The sequence below is a fragment of the Microcaecilia unicolor genome, unplaced genomic scaffold, assembly GCF_901765095.1.
Source record: "Microcaecilia unicolor unplaced genomic scaffold, aMicUni1.1, whole genome shotgun sequence".
NCBI lineage: Eukaryota > Metazoa > Chordata > Amphibia > Gymnophiona > Siphonopidae > Microcaecilia > Microcaecilia unicolor.
Genome location: NW_021963043.1, coordinates 33,879 through 59,382, shown reverse-complemented (window position 1 = coordinate 59,382; position 25,504 = coordinate 33,879). Strand labels below are relative to the sequence as shown.

General features: G+C 44.6%; 1 protein-coding gene across 5 annotated transcripts in view; it reads left to right on the top strand.

The window, feature by feature from the left end:
• The window catches only part of LOC115458824 (uncharacterized protein C6orf132-like), a 63,066-nt gene that overhangs the window by 24,254 nt on the left and 13,308 nt on the right, over positions 1–25,504 (top strand). For all 5 annotated transcript variants that reach the window (XM_030188640.1, XM_030188641.1, XM_030188642.1 and 2 more), the window contains exons 2-3: positions 21,168–21,268; positions 24,750–24,825. In XM_030188640.1, the coding sequence (XP_030044500.1) occupies positions 21,168–21,268; positions 24,750–24,825 (177 nt within the window). The remainder of the gene's footprint in view (positions 1–21,167; positions 21,269–24,749; positions 24,826–25,504) is intronic.

Here is a 25,504-nt window from a genome sequence, read left to right as displayed (position 1 = left end):
CACTCTATGAATCATTTCAGTCCCGCTCCTACTTTGATCAGTTGCATCTCTAACCTTTGCTCTTCTGCTCCATCCCTTTCAGCCGCTGCAATTATGACATTGTAAATCACTGGCTTGAGCTTATTATCTGAAGCTCATCCGTACACCCTTGTCAGCAATTCAGAGGGTGTAGATGTGTACGCCTAACATTTGACTGAAATCACTTGGTGACAGGATGCAAATTGGGTGACGAAATGCCTGGGTGCTGACATGTGGGTACAGTCCTATTCCAGGAGCGTGACTCTCAGTGTACATAGTAACATAGTAAATGACGGCAGATAAACACCTGAACAGTCCATCCAGTCTGCCCAACAAGACAAACTCATTTTACATGGTATGTGATACTTTATACCCGAGTTTGATTTGCCCTTGCCATTCTCAGGGCACAGACCATAGAAGTCTGCCCAGCACTGTTCTTGTACTAAAAGTTCTGAAGATTCTGGAATTCTAAAGAGTTACAAGATTCCGGAATCCCAATTAGTAGCAACATTCCATGTAGAACCCCAAAGAGTAACATAGTAAATGACAGCAGATAAAGACCTGAACAGTCCATCCAGTCTGCCCAACAAGACAAACTCATTTTACATGGTATGTGATACTTTATACCCGAGTTTGATTTGCCCCTGCCTTTCTCAGGGCACAGACCGCAAACGTCTGCCCAGCACTGTTCTTGTACTAAGTTCTGAAGCTAACATAGAAGCCCCTTAAAATTTACTCTCCAGCCCATCCATATCTATTCAGTCACGATCAGGGCGTAGACCGTAGAAGTCTGCCCAGCACTGGTTTAGCTAACCAATTACCAGTGTTGCTACCCAATCTCCGCTAAGATTCCAAGGAACCATTCCTTCTGAACAGGATTCCTTTGTGTTTATCCCACGTATGTTTGAATTCTATTACCGTTTTCATCTCCACCACCTCCCGTATCAGGGACTCTCATTATAGTTAGGACTTCTATCAGGGCCGGCCTGAGGTGGAGCTTGCATGCTGCCCCCCCCCCCCCCACCCCGGGCGTTTTACCTGGTCACAGTGACTTTCCAAACCTGGTAGCGGCAGTGATTCCCATACATTGCCCTGCCACCAGCGGCGTACCAAGGACGGGGCGGTGGGGGCGGTCTGCCCCAGGTGCACGCTGCTGGAGGGGTGCAGAGAGCAGCTGCGTGCCTGTCGGTTCCGCTGGTTCCCTGCTCCCTCTGCCCCGGAACAGGTTACTTCCTGTTCCGGGGCAGAGGGAGCAGGGAGCCAACAGAGCTGAGAGCTGCACGGCTGCTCCCAGCAGCTAAGAATGAACCGGGGTGGAGGGGGGGCGGGGGTGTCACTACACCAGGGGGGTGTCGTGCTGCCGCCGGGGGGGGGGGGGGGTTCCCATCGGCGATCTGCCCCGAGTGGCAGCAGACCTAGGATCGTCACTGCCGGCACCCACCTCTTCCCTTTACTGCGGCTGCCTGAGCGAAACAGGAAGTTACTTCAGGTGGCCGCAGCAAAGGGAAGAGGCAGGTGCCAGCGGCGGCAGGGCAACGTATGGGAATCATTGCCGCTACCGGGTTTGGAAAGTCACCATGACCTGGTAAAACACTGCAAAGACTCCCCCCCCCCCCCCCCCCCCGAGATGCCAGTCCTAGAGTGCCACCTGAGGCCCCCACCTCAGGTGATCTATTGGTCAGGTCGCCCCTGCTTCTATTCTTACATGTTTGTACGCTGTTGAGAGAATTCTACATATGACACTGAATGTTTGGCACTACTTCTGCACCAAGGGCTAGATTCTATATATGGCGCCTGAAAATTCCGTACGGGAAAAAATTACGCCTAGGAGTATTCTCTAAAGTATGCCTAAATTTGTAGAATAAGCTTACATTTCCACGCAGGCTTTGCCTTGCAACCAAATTTGGTCTTGTCCATTTAGGTCACGTTTTACTTGGTGTAAATCCCGAAGTCCAAGTTAGGCGCAGATTGGGTGTATTCTATAATAATGTACATAGATTTTAGAAATGCCCATGCCCCGCCCATGGCCACACCCCTCTTTTCAACTATGCAACTTAGAATTTAGGCGCATCATGTTACAGAATACACTTAGTGAGTTGTGCCCGTAAATATCAATGCCAATTAGTTTGATAATTGCTTGTTAACATAACCAGTTAAGTAATGCGCATTGTTATATAATACGCTTCGGTTTCCGTGCAGATTTTTAGGCACCATTTATAGAATCTGGGGGCAAATGTTTTTGGCGCTGAAAAGTGTTCTGACGAATACAAGGTACTGAAACCGGGCACAAACGGCAGATCCGTGCGAAAACACCATTATTCTTATTGAACAGCACCTGTTTCCATGTGGATCACCAAAGGGCGGGGCAGGGGTGGTCCCTTTAAAATGTGCACGATATTATAGAATCATGTAGATCTGCACCCAACTTGCGTGCTAGGATTTACACCTTGTTTCAGTTGTTGTAACTCCTTGCGCCGAAAGTTCTCGTTGCTACGTGATATTCTGTAAAAGGCACTGATCCTGGAACTCCGGTTCTAGGATACCGTTCAGCACTGAATTTTGAGGGCCATTTACTGAATCCGGCCCTGTGAATCTGGATGTTTTATTTTCCAGCTAATTAGGGGTTCTTGGAAGGTTCGAAAAGCAGCGTCTATCAATGGTTTTAGGCCACAGGTACTACTGCTGGGTACAGTGGTGGCTCTACCATTAGGCTGACTGAGGTGGGGGCCTCAGGCGGCACTCTTTATGGAGCGGCATCTTTCCCCCCTTCCTTCCTCTACTCCCCTCCCCAGCCTACCTTCTTTTTTTAAAGTCGGCAGTGGTAGCGATCCCCGTACATTGACCTGCCGCTGGCACCAGCATCTCCTCTGTACTGTGGCCTGCCTCTCTGATGTAACTTCCTGTTTCCTTGGGAGGCAGGGCTGCAGTACAGAGGAGATGCCAGTGTCGGCGACAGAGCAGCGTATGGGGATGGGTGGGCTCTTGCTAGACTACCAGGGTTTGTTTTTGTGACTGGGGAAGTGGAGAGGAGGGGCCGGAGGAGCCACTAGACCACCAGGGAATTTTTTTTTTAACATTAGGGGAAGGGGGATTGGGTTGGGGGAGGGGGGCCCATTAGACCACAAGGGATCAAATATCAGGGAAGTGGAAGGGGGTCAGGTCGGAAATTAGTTGGAGGGGAGGGAGTGGAATTTTTAAGCTGGGGTTGGGGAGAGAGAAGGAGGGAGCCTGGAGCCGGTACACGAAGCAGTCAGGGCAGGGTGGTTTGGCTGGAGGGAGAGAAGAGGTGCTGGTAGGCATGCGACTCTCAACCAACCCTTTTACACTTCCCCAGATCTGATGAAAAGTTTCCTGTGCTAAATGTGCATGAGAAACTTTTTTTTTCTTTTATAAAGCATGGCTGGGAAATACTAAATGTGGGAGAAGATCCGCCAGAAAAGCGGAGAACTCAAACACCCCACGGTAAAGACAATGTTACAGAAAAAGTGGGAGATGCCAAATTTATCAATAAAATTGTTTATCATTCAACATCCTCCAGTTTCTGGCATCCTTGGTCGCTCTCCCACTTTTTCTGTAACATGGGAAATACTAAATGACCATATCTATATGCATGTAATACTTTTCAAACAAGTAAATACCTGTTCTGAAACTATTTGAGCATTGCTCGGCCAGTAAAACCCACAGTAAAACTGGTTGAAAGCCGAGCTACTGCTTTGTTCATCAGCCCTAAATGCTGCCCTGTGTTTCTCTGAGAAATCCTATTCAAGCCTACTTTTTTCCTAATATTTCATATGCTTGCTTTAAATCTTCATAAAAGTTCTTACTGGATTTTCTTAACAGAGGAGAGTTTTACTAAAACTGTACAATATTTTTTTTCTTTTTTTCAGTGCCTTTTATTGTAATATCCTTCCACTTTCCTTGATGTATATATAATATGTAAATTGCATTGGTTGTACCACAGAAAGATAGTATGTCAAATCCCTTACCTTTGCAAGGCCCTGCAAAACATTACATTTTTCATCACTTTTAACTGCAAATTCTTACAGAATATGTTTCACACACCTTTTTTTTTTTTTTGTGCTTTTCGGTCCTCTGCCAGTATTTCTCCTACTGGAGGACTGCTCTAGTGGTTAGAGCACCCGTCTTTATTTATTTATTGCATTTGTATCCCACATTTTCCCACCTCTTTGCGGGCTCAGTGTGGCTTACAATAAGATATGAATAATGGAAATACATTTGTTACAACTTGGTTATGGGTTACATTGTACAAGTTATGCGAGACCATCGAAGTATCGTTAGGAGTATAACAATGGGACATCAACATTGAAACATTGGAAAGAGACAGTGGGAAGCTTAAAGGGCAGTATTAAGACACAAAGACATATGGTGTACATATTTCTGTGAGTAAGTGTATGAGTGATGTGGAATTATGGGGGATGGGAGATCATAAGTGGATGTATGATGCATTGATGAACAGTGAGTGTGGACTCTATGTGTTTTGGCTCTTTCCGTAAATTGTTTCAAACAGATGGGTCTTCAATAATTTGCGGAAGGAAGCTTGCTCGTAAATCGTTCTTAAGTTGCGCGGCAGTGTATTCCAAAGCTGCGCGCTCATGTGAGAAAAGGTTGACGCGTGTAGCGTCTTGTATTTCACGCCCTTGCAATTAGGGAAGTGGAGACATCCAGAGGTGGCTCGTTCTGATCTTGGCCTACTCACTTAACCCTCCATTGCCTCAGGTACAAAATTAGATTGTGAGTCCTCCAGGGACAGGGAACTACCCAGTGTACCTAAATGTAACTCACCTTGAGCTATTACTGAAAAGGTGTGAGCAAAATATAAATAAATAAATATTAGACGAGAAAACTAAATCAATCCAATGTTCTTAGATGAGACTCGAACTTTTATCCCCTTGTTTACAATCTCGTGTTAGCAGCTGCCGGTAGGCTAATGCTTTGAATGGACTGTGTCAGCATTGCCGCGTGGCAGCCGCTAGCGTGACTTTGTAAATGGGGGGGGGGGGGGGGGGTGTTTTTTCAACAACTGAATACAAAAGTAAAATCAAGAGATTTTGTATGAAGATCCTTGAAATCAGTGTGGCAGAGCCTGTCCGAATTAATTGTCGCAGTTCCGCAGCCACTGGCAGGAGGGGCTGATAATTGGTTGAATGACCCCAGTGGGAAATAAATGGGAGGTGAACTTCTGAATCTTTAATTGCTAAAAAGGATGATGGATTTGGGTTGAAAAAGGAGAGAAGAGACTTGTGAGATTTGCCTTGCTGTGTTGAAGCCAAGATTAAGACTTTTCTGGGGGGGGGGGGGGGGGGGGACTGCCCAAAGTGCTCAGTGTCTGGATTGGACAAACAGGGTTAGAGGTTTGACTTGGCTGAGGTACGAACAAATCAGGTTTCAAGAACACTGACATTTAGCCTATTTATTTATTTATTTATTTATTACATTTGTACCCTGCGCTTTCCCACTCATGGCAGGCTCAATGCGGCTTACATGGGGCAATGGAGGGTTAAGTGACTTGCCCAGAGTCACAAGGAGCTGCCTGTGCCTGAAGTGGGAATCGAACTCAGTTCCTCAGGACCAAAGTCCACCACCCTAACCACTAGGCCACTCCTCCACTGTTGCTACTATTTGAGATTCTACATGGAATGTTGCTATTCCACTAGCAACGTTCCATGTAGAAGTTGGCCCTTGCAGATCACCAATGTGGCCGCGCAGGCTTCTGCTTCTGTGAGTCTGACGTCCTGCACAATCTGACGTCCTGCACGTATGTGCAGGACGTCAGACTCACAGAAACAGAAGCCTGCGCAGCCTTCTACATGGAATGCTGCTAGTGGAATAGCAACATTCCATGTAGAATCTCCAATAGTAGCAACATTCCATGTAGAATCTCCAACAGTAGCAACATTCCATGTAGAATCTCCAACAGTATCTATTTTATTTTTGTTACATTTGTACCCTGCGCTTTCCCACTCATGGCAGGCTCAATGCGGCTTACATGGGGCAATGGAGGGTTAAGTGACTTGCCCAGAGTCACAAGGAGCTGCCTGTGCCTGAAGTGGGAATTGAACTCAGTTCCTCAGTTCCCCAGGACCAAAGTCCACACCCTACCCACTAGGCCACTCCTCCACTAGCAATATTCCATGTAGAAGTCGGCCCTTGCAGATCACCAATGTGGCCGCGCAGGCTTCTGCTTCTGTGAGTCTGACGTCCTGCACGTATGTGCAGGACGTCAGATTCACAGAAACAGAAGCCTGCGCAGCCTTCTACATGGAATGCTGCTAGTGGAATAGCAACATTCCATGTAGAATCTCCAATAGTAGCAACATTCCATGTAGAATCTCCAATAGAAGCAACATTCCATGTAGAATCTCCAATAGTATCTATTTTATTTTTGTTACATTTGTACCCTGCGCTTTCCCACTCATGGCAGGCTCAATGCGGCTTACATGGGGCAATGGAGGGTTAAGTGACTTGCTCAGAGTCACAAGGAGCTGCCTGTGCCTGAAGTGGGAATCCAACTCAGTTCCTCAGTTCCCCAGGACCAAAGTCCACCACCCTAACCACTAGGCCACTCCTCCACTGTTGCTACTATTTGAGATTCTACATGGAATGTTGCTATTCCACTAGCAACATTCCATGTAGAAGTCGGCCCTTGCAGATCACCAATGTGGCTGCGCAGGCTTCTGTTTCTGTGAGTCTGACGTCCTGCACATTCCATGTAGAATCTCCAATAGTAGCAACAGAATCTCAATAGTAGCAACATTCCATGTAGAATCTCCAATAGTAGCAACATTCCATGTAGAATCTCCAATAGTATCTATTTTATTTTTGTTACATTTGTACCCCGCGCTTTCCCACTCGAGGCAGGTTCAATGCGGCTTACATAGTAATAGGGGTTACAAGGTATAGCAGAGAGAGTACAAGAATAATGATGGAGATATGCAGATAGGTGAGATGGGCAAGTAAGAAAGGGGTAGGAGAGGCAGGAGGGGGAAGGTTGAAATGAGCAAGGGATAAGGGGGTGGGAGTGACCGAAGGAGGAATAGTTTATTGCATTTGTATCCCACATTTGCCCACCCATTGGTAGATTCAGTGTGCCTTACATGTATCAATAGAGACGGTTACATGTTTCCGATTAGTTTGATGTAGAGCACTTAGTACAATAGATCAGCAATTGCTTAGTCTACATTTACAATATGTGTGGGGCGGAACGGGCTGAATTGGTGAAATTGAGGGTTGTGTCGTTGTCCGTTTGTGTGGGTACTCCGGGTGGTTTTCGGTGGTCTCGAAAATTAGGCAGACGCAGAAGGGAAGAACTTCCTGAAAAGGTTGGTCTTTAGGCTTTTTCGGAAGTTCAAGTAGTTGTTCGTGAGTTTCAGGTCTTTTGGCAATGAGTTCCAGAGTTGGGTGCCTATGAAGGAGAAGCTGGAAGCATATGATGATTTGTATTTCAGGCCCTTGCATTTGGGGTAGTGGAGGGTTAGATATGATCTCGCTGTTTTCATTGTGTTTCTTATTGATAGATCAATTAGTTCGGTCATGTAGCCTCGTTGAAGTCCGTAGATAATTCTGTGTACGATCGAGCATATCTTGAAGGCTATGCGCGCATTAATTGGTAGCCAGTGTAGACTTTGTAGGAGGGGTTTTGTGCCTTCGAATCGTATTTTTCCGTAGATAAGTCTTGCTGCTGTATTTTGTGCTGTCTGTAGTTTTCTCATGACTTGGTCTTTGCATCCCGCGTAGATTCCATTGCAGTAGGCGAGCACCATTGTTTGGATCATGCTGCGGAATGTGTCCCTGGGGAAATAAGGTTTTATGCGTTTGAGTTTCCACATTGTGTAGAACATTTTCTTTGTCGTGGGCCTTGGAGCATAAACAATAAAGGACCAAGCAGGAAGTATCTTACATTATATGTAAGCTGCTGTCAGTACAATGCGAAGTGAATGTAAACATACACGCATGGCAGTGAGCTTAGTCAAATCTTCATTCTTTTGTCTTCCTCAATTGGAATTTCCGTCCCCAGCCCCTCCCCCACATAGATTTTGATTATTAAACTCAGCAGTCTTGATCACCCCTGTAAAACTGCATAATGATGTCTTGGCCTTTTCTCCCTTACATAGATAATTTTGACTTCAGTTCCAGGATGTTACCTTTTACCTTTCATTTGTTCCGCATCGAGTTTCACGTTTGATATGAAAGGTGGCAATTATGAAGCGTCAGGTCCTGTCTGTGCTCAGCTTTCCACTTTGTTTTGTCCTCATTTCCAGCTCTTTGTCTATTGTTTTAATGTCATCACTGCAGTCTGGTCTCTTTACTGTTGCTTCTTATCTACAGTACTAAAGTATCCAGTTTGGCACTACAGCTTCTATGTACATGACCAGGAGGGGCATAATCGAACGGAACGCCCATCTCCATGGGCGTCTATGTCCGAGAACGGGTACGTGAAGGGGCAGGACAGACCGTACTTTTGAGAAAAATGGGCGTCCATCTTTTTTTTTGATAATACAGTTTGTGCCCGGCAAATGCATCAGATTTGTGCAGATTTGAGCTGGGCGGTATCGGTTTTCAGCGATAATGGAAACCGAAGGCGCCCAGCTCAAAAACAAACAAATCCAAGGCATTGGGCCGTGGGAGGGGCCAGGATTCGTAGTGCACTGGTCCCCCTCACATGCCAGGACACCAACCGGGCACCCAAGGGTCACTTGTAACAAGTAAAAAAAAAATTAAATACCTCCCAAGTCCATAGCTCCCATTCCTTGGGTGCTGAGCCCCTCAAATCCCCCCCCCAAGCCCACTGCCCACAACTCTACACCATTACCATAGCCCTTATGGCTGAAGGGGGGCACCTACATGTGGGTACAGTGGGTTTTGGGGGCGGTTTGGAGGGCTCCCATTTACCACCACAAGTGTAACAGGTAGTGGGGGGATGGGCCTGGGTCCACCTGGCTGACGTCCACTGCACCCACTAACAACTGCTCCAGGGACCTGCATACTGCTGACATGGAGCTGGGTATGGCATTTGAGGCTGGAAAAAAACGTTCTTAAGGTTTGTTTTTTTATGGTGGGAGGGGGTTAGTGACCACTGGGGGAGTATGGGGTGATCATCCCCGATTCCCTTCGGCGGTCATTTAGGGCACTTTTTTGGGACTTGTTCGTGAAAAAAAAAGGGTCCAAAAAAATTACCCAAATTCGTGCTAAAAACGCCTTTCTTTTTTCGATTATCGGCCGAAGGTGCCCATCTCTCCTCGGCCGATAAACACGCCCCAGTCCTGCCTTCACCATGCCTCCGACATGCCCCCGTCAACTTTGCCCGTTTCCGCGACAGATTGCAGTTGAAGACGCCCAAAATCGGCTTTCGATTATACCGATTTGGGCGCCCACGGGAGAAAGGCGCCCATCTCCCTATTTGGGTCGAAATATGGGTGTCTTTCTCTTTCAAAAATAAGGCTGCAGGTCTTCTCCCATCTTATAAAGTGACTTTCATGTGGGATCTTGTCTGTCCAGCTGCTCTTCACAGTTCTCCCATAGCACCTCTTTTCAAGTGTCTGTATTTCTTCATGATCTCTTTTTGCTACAATTCCATGTTTTATTTTAATTTTCTACCCCTCAGCTGATGCCTTCGCTAAGGAACCCCCTTTTTTCCCGTTTATTATGGTTGTGGTTTCCTAAGAAACTTCTTTCTGTCTCAAAAATCACTGTTAGTTTTTCAGGTTCTTCTTTTTTACTTCTGTTTAATGTTTTCTGTCTTCCATGATGCAAAACTCTATTGTTAGGAAGCCACTTGCCAAGCTGATTCGGTCAATGGACACTCGGTTCTACATCTATGCGGATGACGTGCAGCTACTCATACCCATTGAACCTGACTTACCCAAGGTCCTGAATAAGCTGACTACCTGGCTAACATCAATTCAAGAATTGGCTACAAACAACAAACTTTGCCTGAACCCACATAAAACCGAGCTTCTATGGGTCCCTAACACATGTGGGGACATACCTGACAAAAATTTCTTTTGGGAAATATGAACTCCCCCTCAAATCACAAGTCAGGAACCTTGGAATACAGCTCGATTCAACACTTACTCTGAACCCCCAAATCCAAGCAACCTTCAAGAGCAGCTTCTATGCTACCTCTCTCCTTACATTGAGAAGGCAAGCCTTGTCTCAGTTGTGCACGCCATGATAACATCAAGACTGGATTACTGTAATGCGCTGTACACTGGTCTGAATACAAAGGGTTTGCATTAGCTCCAGTTGATTCAGAATGTTGCATAGACTTCACTGGCTACCTGTACTATACAGAGCCAAATTTAAAACTCTATGTTTGACCTTCAAGGCCCTTAAATGAAATGGCCCAGAGCACTTGAAGAACAGGATTTCCCACTACACACCTTCAAGGTCACTAAGGTCCTCCCAAGGAGTTTCCCTAACCACACCCTCTCCAAAGGGCATGACATGATGTGAAACCTGCAAGCGAGCCTTCTCCAGAGTAGCCCCCACACTCTGGAATGCACTCCCTGAAAGGCTTTGCTTAACACAAGACTATCTGTACTTCAGGAAGCAGGTGAAAGCTTGGCTCTTCAACCAGGCCTTTAATGGAAGAAGTAAATGACACCGGATGCACATAATATAGCAGGACATGTTTATCAACTCCTACCCTAGCCAAGATAATATTCAAGCACCTTTCTGACCTCATTTGCAACTTTCTTGAAACTAGTCGCTTATTTTCTTACTGCTCTATCTTTGCTTACACCCTATGCTGTCTATTAAAATGTTTTATTGCGTATTGTGCTGACATTGTATGTAATATACTATGCCATACCTTGTACTGTTTGATAAATTGTCTACTGCTTATGTTTGACTTATTCTTGCTGTACACCGCCTTGAGTAAATTCCTTCAAAAAGATGGTAAATAAATCTTAATAAATAACTTAAAATAAATAAATGTCCATAATGTAGTATTACAGCCTGAGGAACTAGGCGTATCATGGATCACTCGGATTTTCCACTGCATCTTTCCCATGCCTGATCAGTTTATTCAAAATATTCATATCAATATCAAGGACCCTTGATATTGATATGAATATTCTGAATAAACTGGTTTTTGAGATTATCTCCCTATTGGTTTGCGCATTTGTCAGCCTCTACTTTTGCTGTTTTGCTTTGACTTTCCGTGGAGGCTCCTCCTTTCTTCTTGGATTTGATCATTAGATATGCCAACTTTGAAGGGTAATATTGTTACGGTGAAACTGGATTATTAAAAAGACAGATCCCTGAATTGAGAACCAGCTGATAACATTGCAGGAGTTGTTGTATAAGCTGGTTAGTTGGTTGAATTGTATCCTGCCATTTTAGACCAGTTGACCAATAGTTTCCACGGTAACATAGTAAATGATGGCATATTACTACTACTACTATTTAGCATTTCTATAGCGCTACAAGGCATACGCAGCGCTGCACAAACATAGAAGAAAGACAGTCCCTGCTCAAAGAGCTTACAATCTAATAGACAAAAAATAAATAAAGTAAGCAAATCAAATCAATTAATGTGAACGGGAAGGAAGAGAGGAGGGTAGGTGGAGGCGAGTGGTTACAAGTGGTTACGAGTCATAAGCAATGTTAAAGAGGTGGGCTTTCAGTCTAGATTTAAAGGTGGCCAAGGATGGGGCAAGACGTAGGGGCTCAGGAAGTTTATTCCAGGCGTAGGGTGCAGCGACACAGAAGGCGCGAAGTCTGGAGTTGGCAGTAGTGGAGAAGGGAACAGATAAGAAGGATTTATCCATGGAGCGGAGTGCACGGGAAGGGGTGTAGGGAAGGATGAGTGTGGAGAGATACTGGGGAGCAGCAGAGTGAATACATTTATAGGTTAGTAGAAGAAGTTTGAACAGGATGCGAAAACGGATAGGGAGCCAGTGAAGGGTCTTGAGGAGAGGGGTAGTATGAGTAAAGCGACCCTGGCGGAAGATGAGACGGGCAGCAGAGTTTTGAACCGACTGGAGAGGGGAGAGGTGACTAAGTGGGAGGCCAGCAAGAAGCAGATTGCAGTAGTCTAAACGAGAGGTGACAAGGGTGTGGATGAGGGTTTTGGTAGAGTGCTCGGAAAGAAAGGGGCAGATTTTACGGATGTTGTAAAGAAAGAAACGACAGGTCTTGGCGGTCTGCTGGATATGAGCAGAGAAGGAGAGAGAAGAGTCAAAGATGACCCCAAGGTTTCGAGCTGAGGAGACAGGGAGAATGAGAGAGCCATCAACAGAAATAGAAAACGGGGGGAGCGGGGAGGTGGGTTTGGGGGGGAAAATGAGAAGCTCGGTTTTGGTCATATTTAATTTCAGGTGGCGTTGAGACATCCAGGCAGCAATGTCAGACAAGCACGCTGAAACTTTGGTTTGGATGCAAGGTGAGATATCAGGGGTAGAAAGGTAGATTTGGGAGTCATCAGCGTAGAGATGGTAGGAAAAGCCATGGGATGAGATTAATGAACCAAGGTCCACCAGTCTGCCCAGTTGAGATTTGCCTATGAGAATTCAGAGGTACAACTACCCAACGCTCGCCGTCCCTCTCCGCATCTCTTTTGCTTGACCTCTCAAGTTGTTAGCTGCCACTGCCCTCTGTTTAGAACCGGAACAACACATGGTGACATGTTTACTGTGGTCAGTTACAGGGCCAACAGGAACAGTTGATGTCTTTAGCAAGTGCCCTTGCAAATGTACAGATAACATAAGGAGGAATTTTTACAGCCAAGAGAAATTGTACTATTTCAGGCATTCATGGTATGTTGCGTGGACAGTCTTCATGTATTTATTTGGATTTTGCTCACACTTTTTTTTTTCAGTAGTAGCTCAAGATGAGTTACATTCAGGTACACTGGGTATTTCCCTGTCCCCAGAGAGCTCACAATCTAATTTTGTTCCTGAGGCAATGGAGGTTTAAGGGGTTCTTTTACTAAGACGCGTAAGAATCTACACGCGCCCAAAGTGTGACAAAATAGAGTTGCTGCACAGCTACCACGTGGCTCTTGCAGTAGTTTCATTTTTGGCGCGCATCCGATACGTCCGAAAAATATTTTTTTTATTTTCGGCCGCGCGCCAAGTGGCATTTGACATAAGTAGGTCATTACCGCTAGGTCAATGGCTGGTGGTAAGGTCTCGGACCCAAAATGGACGGGCGGCAATTTTCATTTTACCGCATGTCCATTTTCAGCAACAATAATAATAAAAAGGCCTTTTTTACAGGTGCATCGAAAAATGGATCGGCGTGCGCCCAAAACCTGCGCCTACACTACCGCAAGCCATTTTTCAGCGTGCCTTTGTAAAAGGACCCCTTAGTGTGCCCTAAATATTAGCGCGTGCTAAAATTGCTAGCGCGCCTTAGTAAAAGAGGCTCTAAGTGGTTTGCCCAACATCACAAGGAGCAGCAGTGGGATTTGAACTGGCCACCTCTGGATGACAAAACCAGTGCTCTAACCACTAGGCCACTCCTCCACTAGTAGCAACATTCCATGTAGACTCTTCAATATTTATTTATTTATTTATTAATATTTTGCTCACACCTTTTTCAGTAGTAGCTCAAGATGAGTTACATTCAGGTACTCTGGATGTTTCTCTGTCCCAGGAGGGTTCACAATCTAAGTTTGTACCTGAGGCAATGGAGGGTTAAGTGACTTGCCCAAGATCACAAGGAGCAGCAGTGGGATTTGAACCAGCCACCTCTGTGCTCTAACCACTAGGCCACTCCTCCACTAGCAACATTCCATCTAGAATCTCAAATAATAGCAACATTCCATGTAGAATCTTAAATAGTAGCAACATTCCATTTATTTATTTATTTAGATTTTGCTCACACCTTTTTCAGTAGTAGCTCAAGGTGAGTTACATTCAGGTACTCTGGATATTTCTCTGTCCCAGGAGGGCTCACAATCTAAGTTTGTACCTGAGGCAATGGAGGGTTAAGTGACTTGCCCAAGATCACAAGGAGCAGCAGTGGGATTTGAACTGGCCACCTCTGGATGACAAAACCAGTGCTCTAACCACTAGGCCACTCCTCCACTAGTAGCAACATTCCATGTAGACTCTTCAATATTTATTTATTTATTTAGATTTTGCTCACACCTTTTTCAGTAGTAGCTCAAGGTGAGTTACATTCAGGTACTCTGGATATTTCTCTGTCCCAGGAGGGCTCACAATCTAAGAAGCAGCAGTGGGATTTGAACTGGCCACCTCTGGATTGCAAGACCTGTGCTCTAACCACTAGGCCACTCCTCCACTAGCAACATTCCATCTACAATCTCAAATAGTAGCAACATTCCAGAATCTCAAAAAGTGGCAACATTCCGTGTAGAACCTTCAATAGTAGCAACATTCCATATATTTATTTATTTGGATTTTGCTCACACCTTTTTCAGTAGTAGCTCAAGATGAGTTACATTCAGGTACTCTGGATATTTCTCTGTCCCAGGAGGGCTCACAATCTAAGTTTGTACCTGAGGCAATGGAGGGTTAAGTGACTTGCCCAAGATCACAAGGAGCAGCAGTGGGATTTGAACCAGCTACCTCTGGATTGCAAAACCAGTGCTCTAACCATTAGGCCACTGCACTATTTTCGTTCACTTGCACCATACACTCATACAAAGAAAGCTTTGTTTTTTGAACAACACCGATAGCATCTGAAGAGGAGATTAGGGAAAATATTTCATAAGTCTCAGAAGAACACTCAGTTCCCCTTATCTCTCCTGCTTTTCCGCCTCACTGAGGGTAGCTCTGCCAAAAGCCACCTTCAAATGTAACCATTGTTTAATTTGATTCAAACAATGTGTGGTCTTATTACTGGGTGATTTAGAGAGACATAAGTGATCACAATTGCTTGCTGTGCATAGCTTTGGCATTGCTTTTGGAATACGTTTCTCGTGCCAAAAAAAAAAAAATCTTACATTTTCTGCGTGTCTTCAAAGTAAAAAACGCTAAGGCAACATAGCCCTTCCAGGTAGGAGGTCAAGTGCCCCTTATGTACAGATTGCATGGAGTTATGCGGAAGTCTGATTGTGAAAACGATCTACTGGGTGGGTGTTTGTAAAGGTTTTGTAATCCGCTTAGAACTAGCTTGGTCCACAGAATATAAATGTTTGAAATAAATTACTTTAACGTGCCCTGGAGATTTTTGTAATATAGATGTTCACTTTGACAAAATGTATTTTACTGGTGTTTTATCAGCATTCCCTTCTCCTGCATCTTTTTTTGTCCAGTCTGCCTGATTGGTTTATGAGCCTTGACTAGACAGGGAGGTGGATGCTTTGGTCTTGTTGGTTTCCTTGCAATTTCTGAAGATTTTGGGAACGTGAATTCTCAATACCAAGCTGCCGTGTCAAAGGTTTCTCCATCTAGTTGTGCCTGTAGCAGTCTTGTTAACTTGCATCCATTGCGATAATTCACTCTTGGGGTTAAGAACTTTTCTGAATATCAGCAGACCATTCTGTGGAAGTTCGGTGGTGGAAAAATGGTGTGGAGCTAAGATGGAGCAATTCATAGGCAGAAATGGGCAAAGTCGGTTCATAAGAAACTTAAGTATAGCCTAACGGGTTACTTTAAGCTCATGCCAGCTATTTTAGAATTGACGTAAGTATTATCCAAAGCTCCTTTTATTTATTTATTTATTTATTGCATTTGTACCCCACATTTTCCCACCTATTTGCAGACTCAATGTGGCTTACATAGTACCGTCAAAGGCGTTTGCCCAGTCGGTGGATAACAAATACAAAGTTGTATAGTGATCGTATGAGGTATAAGTGGAGGGTCGGAATGGATGAAGATTGCGTGTTGTCCTGTTCAATCATAGTCATGCTATGTTGCTGGGTGAAGAGGTTTACATGGGGTCGTTGGGGTAGGCCTTTTTGAAGAGGTTGGTTTTTAGTGATTTCCTGAAGTTCAAGTGGTCGTGGATTGCTTTCATAGCTTTTGGGATCCCATTCCATAGTTATGCGCTTATGTAGGAGAAGCCGGCTGCGTAAGTTGTTTTGTATTTCAGTCCTTTGCAATTTGGGTAGTGTAGGTTTAGGAAGGATCTTGATGATCTGACTTTGTTTGTTATTGGTAAGTCTATGAGGTCTGTCATGTATTCTGTGACTACGCCGTATATGATTTTGTGGACTTAGGTGCAGATTTTGAAGATGATCCGTTCTTTGATTAGGAGCCAATTCAACTTTTCTCGGAGGGGTTTGGCACTTTCGAAGCGTGTTTTGCTGAATATCAGCCTGGCTGCTGTATTTTGGGCGGTCTGGAGTTTTTTATGAGTTGTTCTTTGTAGCCCGCTTAGATTCCGTTGCAATAATCTGCATGGCTTAGGACCATTGATTGTATTAGGTATCGAAAAAGTTGCTCTTGGGAAGAAAGGTTTTAATCGTTTGAGCTTCCACATTGAATAGAACATTTTCTTTGTTACAGAGTTTACTTGGCTCTCGAGGGTAAGGTTGCGATCGAGTGTGATGTCGAGTATTTTCAAACTGACCGAGGTAGGGAGGGTATGACATGGAGTATTTATGGTTGTGGGTTTGTATTCGTTATATGGAGAGGAGAGGATGAGGCAATGTGTTTTTTCGGTGTTCAGTTTCAGTTGGAATGAGTTTGCCCAGGAGTCCATGATGTTCAGACTATCGTTGATTTTGTTGGTTATTTCTGTGAGATCATGTCTGAAGGGGATGTATATTGTAACATCATCTGCGTAAATGAATGGGTTAAGGCCTCGGTTGGATAAGGACTATGCCAGTGGAATCATCATCATGTTGAAGAGTATTGGTGATAATGGTGATGAAGAATCTTAAGACGTATTAGAAAATTTTTTGAATTCAATGAATTTAGACTACTTGTTCAATCTTTATTGTTATCTAAATTGGATTATTGTAATCTTTTATATTTGGGGGCATCTAAACAAACTCTACAAAAGTTACAATCGATCCAAAATATGGTGGTGTGATTGATGGTTTTTTTTTTCTTTACAGAAACATGATTGAATCACTAAGGGGCCCTTTTGCTAAGTTGTGGTAAAAAGTGGCTTGTGCTAATTTTGACGCATGAAATTGGTGTGCGCTGGGCCATTTTTTTACCGTGGTGGGTAAAAAGGCCTTTTTTTAATGGGGCAGTAAATGGCCGTGCGCTAATATTAAAAGTAGCGTGCAGCTATTTACTGCCCGAGCCCTTACCACCGCCCATTTACCTGCGGTAATCAGTCAGTGCGCGGCAATGTGGCCACGCTGCCGATTACCACCGGGAACACCCCCTGTGGTAGAAAATAGAAAATTATTTTCTACTGTGGGAAACAGCACACGCCAACTTCTGAATTACTGCCGGGTTTCTGCTTTACCCTAACGGTAGTGTTGATTTGGCGCTCGCTAACTGCGTGTTAGCTCTACCTCGGCTTAGTAAAAGGGTCCCTAAATGCTATGAAAAACTTCACTGGTGACCCATTGAGGCCAGAATTATGTATACATTTTCCTGCGTGGTGTTCAGGGTCTTAAATGGTGACTGTCCAGAGTATCTATTGCCTCACTTAGAATTTACTATTCCCAATAGGAGTAGAAGATTGAATTATAATTCACAGTTTTCTTCTCTGTCACCTAAGGGTATAAAAAGAATCAATCTATTTGAAAATTGATGGTGTCTCAAGCACCAAAGATATGGGAAAAGTTAATGCCATGTTCTGACAATGACTAACTATCCTCTATGTAGGAAAAATCTTAAAACTCTTCTTTTTAAAAGATTTGTTTAACTGTAGCTGTTTTATGAAACTAGCTGATAACTCTGTAATTCCTGAGGGTTTGTCTTGGCTTCTTTAGTTTGTAAACCACTTAGAACTAGGTCCTCTCAAGGATCATCACTATCTGTACCCTCATCAAAAGAAATTGTACGATGTGATATCATCCATGTCCAGCATTTCTTCTCGCTCCCTTCCCTCTCCTCCATCCATGTCCAGCAACTCTCCTCTCCTCTCCCCTGCCCTCCCTCCATCCATCCATATCCAGCGATTCTCTTCTCTCCCCTGCCCCCCCTCCAGCCATCCATACCCAGAGATTCTCTTCTCTCCCCTGCCCCCCCTCTAGCCATCCATACCCAGAGATTCTCTTCTCTCCCCTGCCCCACCTCCAGCCATCCATACCCAGCGATTCTCTTCTCTCCCCTGCCCCCCCTCCAGCCATCCATACCCAGAGATTCTCTTCTCTCCCCTGCCCCCCTCTAGCCATCCATACCCAGAGATTCTCTTCTCTCCCCTGCCCCACCTCCAGCCATCCATACCCAGCGATTCTCTTCTCTCCCCTGCCCCCCCTCCAGCCATCCATACCCAGCGATTCTCTTCTCTCCCCCGCCTCCCCTCCAACCATCCATGTCCAGCGATTCTCCTTTGCCCCCATCCTCCCCTTTCATTCATATCCACCTACCCGCCCTCTTCTCCCCCCAACATCCCCCTTTTTCTTCCTGCCACAGTTGGTTTAAATCTTTGTTATTACCTCCGTCGAAGTGGCCGCATCATTGAAAGCCCTGCCCGTCTCTAGCCTTCCCTTCGTGAGTTCATTCCCTCAGTCCCGCCTTCTGACATCATTTCCTCTTTCCACCCCGCCCCCTACATCATCGACCCCGCTCCCGATGTCATTAACTCTGCCTCCTGCGGGTCGAAAAGGGGTCAAAAACCCACAACCGGACGAAGAATAAAAACCGCCCAACAAAAATCAAAGCCGCCCAAAAAACCGCAACCCGCAGCGGGTCGCGGAAAACCGCCCATCTGGCAACTTTGGCCGGAAGCCCTCCCTCTGTTGCTTCCACTTCCTCTGATAGAACTTCCTGTTTCCTTTCGGCGGGATGCTACAGAGGGAGGACTCCCATCTCGAGAGAAGCAGCATTTGTCTAGTGCTGTAGACAGTAAAGGCAAGCAGGGAGAGTTGGGGAGAGTCAGGTTGCCTGAGTGCAGGGGGAGAGGAGAGGCAGAGAAATGAGAGACTGTGGGGTGGGTGGTGGGGGTGAAGGAGAGTGCAAGATGCCAGAGTGCAGGCAAAGGGGAGGGGAGATGCGACAAGGCCAGGCAAAGATGCCAGGATATGAAATAAAGGATGGGATAAACAAAACAAGGGAGATGGGGCCTATGGAGGGGAGGAAATGGGAGACTGAAGGGAAGGGAGAAGGGAAGAGATGGTGCCCGGGGGGGGGGGGGGAGGGGGGGGAAATAGCCATAGAGGGGAGGAGAGAGGACAGGGGAAGGGAAGAGAGAGGACAGGGGAAGGGAAGAGCAACATTAGCACATGGCCATTAATGGGGGGGGGGGGGGGGGGGAAAGAAAATCAAGGTTGTTATGGCCATGGTAAAAATGGTCTTAGCGTGCTGGAAAGACCCGTGTAAGGGCACGCTAAAGTCTATTTTTACTGCAGCTTAGTAAAAGGACCTCTAAGAAAATGCTAAAACCAGAAGACTACTCCGCTCCATGTAAGAGCACCACTAACACTTCTTTCATGTCCTCCCGATTTTTACTCATCTTCAAAGTCTTTACCACTGCTTTTGACTCCTAACCACTACTCACTTGCCCTGTCCTTTTACCTCGCCTATTTATTCCCCTACCCTTAATTGTTCTGTCTGTTTACCTGTCTTATCTAGATTGTAAGCTCTTTGAGCAGGGACTGTCTTTTTGTGTATGGTGTACAGCACTGCGTATGCCTTGTAGCGCTATAGAAGTGATAAGCAGTGGTAGTAATGTAGAAGCCTGCCCTTGCAGATCAGCAACGTGGCCGCGCAGGCTTCTGTTTCTGTGAGTCTGACGTCCTGCACGTACGTGCAGGATGTCAGACTCACAGAAACCGAAGCCTGCGCAGCCGCGTTGCTGATCTGCAAGGGCAGGCTTCTACATGTAATGTTGGTAGTGGAGGAGTAGCCTAGTGGTTAGTGCAGTGGAACATGGAATGTTGTTACTATTTGAGATTCTGGAATGTTGCTATTACTTGAGATTCTACATGGAATGTTGCTACTATTAGAGATTCTGTTGCTACTATTTGAGATTCTACATGGAATGTTGCTATTCCACTAGCAAACAAAAAAGAAGCAAAAAACTGGGCCTTCAGGATTGAGAAAAAATGCAGTCCTTTAATATCATAAATACCCGACACGGGCCGTGTTTCGGCGTACAAACGCCTGCATCAGGGGTCAATAAACTCCTATCGGTCAGCTTGCAAACTGAAGCACAAAAGGTAAGTAAACCGATCGGGGTAAGAATCTGCAGCCAGCGACCAGGGACTCACTGGGACGACTGGGGACTCAGCTGAAGGGCAAGAAGCTCTCTGGACTCCAAGGTTTGGAAGCAGGCTTCAATGAAACAGAGCTCTCAGGAGAATAATCCCTGATTGAGGTCAGGCCTGCATGAAGCTCTGCTAGTTTCATCTGCTGTTTCATTGTCAGGTCGTGCCCTGAAGCATTGCAGCAGATTTCTCCTGAGAGCTCTGCATTTTTTCTCAATCCTGAAGGCCCAGTTTTTTGCTTCTTTTTTGTTTGCTTTGTTGTACTTGTATGCTGTTTTCCCTCTCTTTTGTGACTGTGCTATTCCACTAGCAACATTCCATATTTAGATTGTGAGCTCTTTGAGCAGGGACTGTCTTTTTTGTGTATGGTGTACAGCGCGCTGCGTATGCCTTGTAGCGCTATAGAAATGATAAATAGTAGTAGTAAGAGAAGAGAAGAGAAAAGAAAGAAGATTGTGCCTATACAGGGAGAGGAGAGGAAAGGAAAAATGAGATGGTGCCCATAGCGGGGAGGGGAGAAGAGAGGAGAAGAGATGGTTCCCCTGGAGGGGGAGGGGAAGGACCAACAAAGTGGTTACAGCTTTGCATATTTCTTTATTTGTTGCATTGTATCCCACATTTTCCCACCTATTTGCAGGCTCAATGTGGCTAACAATTTTCCGTCATGACTTATGCCATTTCAGAGTACAGATACAATTGGTAATATATATAGAAACATGGATGATATAATGAACAATCAGGTAAAAAAGGGGAGAACATGCAATTGGTATCACTAGAAGACTAATAAACGGTGAAAACGAGGTTAAACAATGTTCATAAACTTGCAGTTTCTGCCTTTCTTTTTACTTAATTTTTCAATGTTTTTGTTTTGGTCACACAGATACACCGTTTGCATCGTTTTCGTTTGCTGATGATGATTCTGGAACGGCAACGCTCAGAAACCGACCTAGGGTCCGACCCTTCCTACCGTTCTCCTCTAGTGTAAGTAGAAACCCTCTGCTCTCCTGGCCGCTAGTTCCTGGACAACCCATTATCTTCAGAGAGAAAGTGGATAATTACCCCACTACAGGAACACGTCAAGACTGGGACCTAAACCTACCTGGATTTGGAAGCGGGCGTCTTCCCTAAACCAGTTTGAATAGTAGGGTTTTAGAGCAAAGAGTTTACATCCTAATGCTTGAATAAAATTCTCTGATCTGCTACAGAGGGTTAGAAATAGTAATATTTTAGCTTTCCCTGGACATTATGTTTAAAACATAGAGTAATGTGCTCAAAATTCTGTGCAGTCTCTCAATCAGTGCCACAACTCATCTATTACCTAGAATGGATTGGAGGAGGGAGGCTTGTGTCGCACACTTCTTGCGATTAAGGTGGCCAGCTGGCATCATTTTGATTGGAATTTACCCCGCTATATATGGAAACTTGAAATTGGAGCTATAATGTCCATATGATTGCTGCTTAGATTTGTAGATACAAATCAATAACAACTAGAGAAATCCCAAGTGAGAGACAAAAGCAAATCAATCAACGGAAAGTCAACCCCAACAATGTGAAAATCTGGCGACACTAACCAGACAGTAGTAGAGCACTCTCAACTAATTGACAAAAACAGTCATATGAATTTAAATAATTTGTTGAATAAATTTTAAAGAAGTGAAGAGGAGAGTTCAGTATAGGCTGTAATACAGCCGAGCAAAACTTCAGTAAGTCAAACTGCCACATGAGCGCTCACATGAAAAGCTCTAGACATCATGGGACACTCCCCAAACAACACCCCAAATTTTCAATTAAGTGAAGTGCAAAGTGAAGTCACTACCAAATGGAACTAACTTCCACAAAGCTTTGAAAACCTATCTCTTTAATAAAGCTTACCACGAGAACCAATAATGACTAGAACTCAACCCCTACACTTCTTTATCCAGATCGTCTCACTGTATAGCTACACAACCTAATCATCTTATCTTCGTTTATCCTTTGTAACATCAATTGTATTTCTTCTCTGTTACGGTGATGCCATAACAGATCTCTGTAAGCCACATTGAGCCTGCAAATAGGTGGGAAAATGTGGAATACAAGTGCAATAAATAATAAAGAGTCCTACTAATGTCTAGTGTCGCCAGAGTTCACCTTGAGGAGGACCAAAACAAACTCCTGTAAGATGAGTGAAGGGAAATTCTGTTACTTCATTAACTCAAGTCCACACTGGGAAATGGAGAAACAAACAGGAACGGACTTATCTGGATCCTTTCGTCGGTCATACACTGTAACTTCCCAAACGTCCAACAGAAATTTCCGTTTCAAGAGTCTTCCTCAAGGACGCCAGTGGTAATATTCTGATAAATCCTCCAAATTTATTCAACAAATTATTTAAATTCATCTGACTGTTTTTGTCAGTTAGTTGGGAGTGTTCTACTACTGTCTGGTTAGTGTCGCCAGATTTTCACATTGTTGGGATCGACTTTCCGTTGATTGATTTCTAGATAGGCAGAATATAAGAATTTTATAAATAAATATGGGGGAAAGAGTAAAAGCAGGACTGGATCAACTTATCCTGAAGAAAATATTACCAGTTGGCAATCCCAACCCTTAGGTAATGGAGCAGGCATCCAGAATCCCCTTGAGAGCACATCGGTAGCTTGTAACGTTCAGCAAACTGCTTTTGAAAACAGTGGTGCGTTCTTTGCAGCTTCTGAACCAAATGGTGTGACACTGTGACTGCACAGGATACACACATGGAGGGGTGTAAAAATCTCAATTGATGGTAGCAGGGTCGATGGGGTTGGGAGTGCCGATGGGTAAGTCAAACAGGAATCAACTGTACATCAGTACAGCCCCAATTCCCCACACTCTTATTTCTAAGGGAATTGCAAAACGAGTGACCAGTGCTGAACACAAGGAGTGGGATCTCTTATTCCCAAGAAATAAACTTTTCGTGACTGAGCTGCTAAACACGGGCTTCTGTGCCTTTCCTGATTTACACAGTAACGTAGTAGATGACGGCAGATAAATACCCAACAAGATAAACTCATATTATAAGGCAGTGATACCCACGATGAATATTCATGAGATAGATTTGCATGCAGTGAAGGCAGTGCATGCAAATCTCTCTCATGAATATTCATTGTGGATATCCTGAAAACCCAATTGGCAGGGGTGCCTCCAGGACCAGGTTTGGGAACCACTAGCATAAGGTATAATGTGATACTATATATGTGTACTTGACCTTGATTTGTCCTTGCCATTTTCAGGGCATAGACCATAGAAGTCTGCCTGGCACTGGCCTTGTTCTTGTTCTGTAGGACAGCTGCATTCATTTCAGCTGCAATAGGGAAAAGGAAGCAAGTTCGAGGGTTCCAACTCGGTGACCTAATGTGATGTCACAGAAAATCACTGCATCCTTGCAGACAAGGATTTTTGATGTGTTGGTGGTTTTTTTTTGTTAAAATCCCAGGATTTCATATGACCAGCAGGGTCGGTGCTTCTAAGCAGTCACCCAGAGTGCCACGAATTTAGAAGTGACAATGGCGTGGAGGAGTAGCCTAGTAGTTAGAGCACCGGTCTTGACATCCAGAGGTGGCCGGTTCAATTCCCACTGCTGCTTCTTGTGATCTTGGGCAAGTCACTTAACCCTCCATTGCCTCAGGTACAAACTTAGATTATGAGGCCTCCTGGGACAGAGAAATATCCAGAGTACCTGAATGTAACTCACCTTGAGCTACTACTGAAAAAGGTGCAAGCAAAAAATAAATAAATATATGGAATGCTGCTACTATTGAAGATTCTACATGGAATGTTGCCACTTTTTGAGATTCTGGAATGTTGCCACTTTTTGAGATTCTAGATGGAATGTTGCTAGTGGAGGAGTGGCCTAGTGGTTAGAGCACTAGTCTTGTAATCCAGAGGTGGCCAGTTCAAATCCTACTGCTGCTCCTTGTGATCTTGGGCAAGTCACTTAACCCTCCATTGCCTCAGGTACAAACTTAGATTGTGAGCCCTCCTGGGACAGAGAAATATCCAGAGTACCTGAATGGAACTCACCTCGAGCTACTACTGAAAAGGCGTGAGGAAACTCCAAATAAGTAATTTCTAGCCCCTTCCAGAAGCCCTACCCTGGCACTGTTTACTTTTCTGTGCAAAGTCAGTCTGATAATATGAGCTTTGAGACCCATAACTTCATGATTCATACTGCGGGACTAGCCTTCTGCCAGGGGCTGAGTCACTGGGGGAAGTTTTAGGTTAGGGTTTCAAAGGTATGTAGGTTTCAAAAGAGGGGCTGGAGTTAGACAAGGGGGTATGCGGAGGGATGCAAGGTTTGCCGAGGGCACCAAATATTCTTGCACTGGCCTTGATGACCATAAGGAAACCCAATCCTTCCCCTCCCCCAACACACACCCCATCTTTCCAAACAACCTGCAGTTTTGCTACTAGACCCTATCACTTATTTCACTTGGTCTTCTTTCAGAATAACCAGGAGACACATGGACTGGCTATTCCGACTCCCTCAGTGCCTATGAGCTTCGCTGATAATATTTCTCTAGGTAAGCAGTTTGATATATATATATATTTTTTTTTTTTAACTTTATTAATTTTAAAACAACATAGTATTTATGAAAACATACAGCAAAATATAATATGGAATAGAATAAAATTTTAAAAAGTCAGTGGGCTGATATGAGTAAAACAGAACAGTATATGCAACATACTTTAAAGAATTAATTCCTTTTCACAAGATACATGGGCGTCTAGCAGCGTCCATGCTTTGTGGAAAGATGAGAAGTGACCCAATCTCATCATGGCAGCCAGTTCCTCATATCGCCTATAGGAACACAGCAGATTCCACCATTCATGAAAGGAAACAAGCTGATTAGTTTTCCAATTCAATGCAATCAGATGAAGAGCGAGAGAAATCATTAAGTTAAACAGTTGGGCATATTTTTGAGGAATGGACAAGCCAGCAGTCGAAGCCTTAAGGATTAATATTTTAAAAGACAAGAGAGTCTTGGATTGTAAATATTTTCTGGGTAGTGTCCCAAACCGCACTCCAGTACGACTGAAGGTTACAACAAGAGAGAAGCAAATGTTCTAGGGTACCCACTCCAGACTGACAAGACCAACATAGATTTGAAACACTCGGGTATACTTTAGCAAGCTTTACAGGCGTCCAGTAGGATTTATGAACAATGTAATAGGTAGACTGTAGGAGGGCAGCTGAAATAG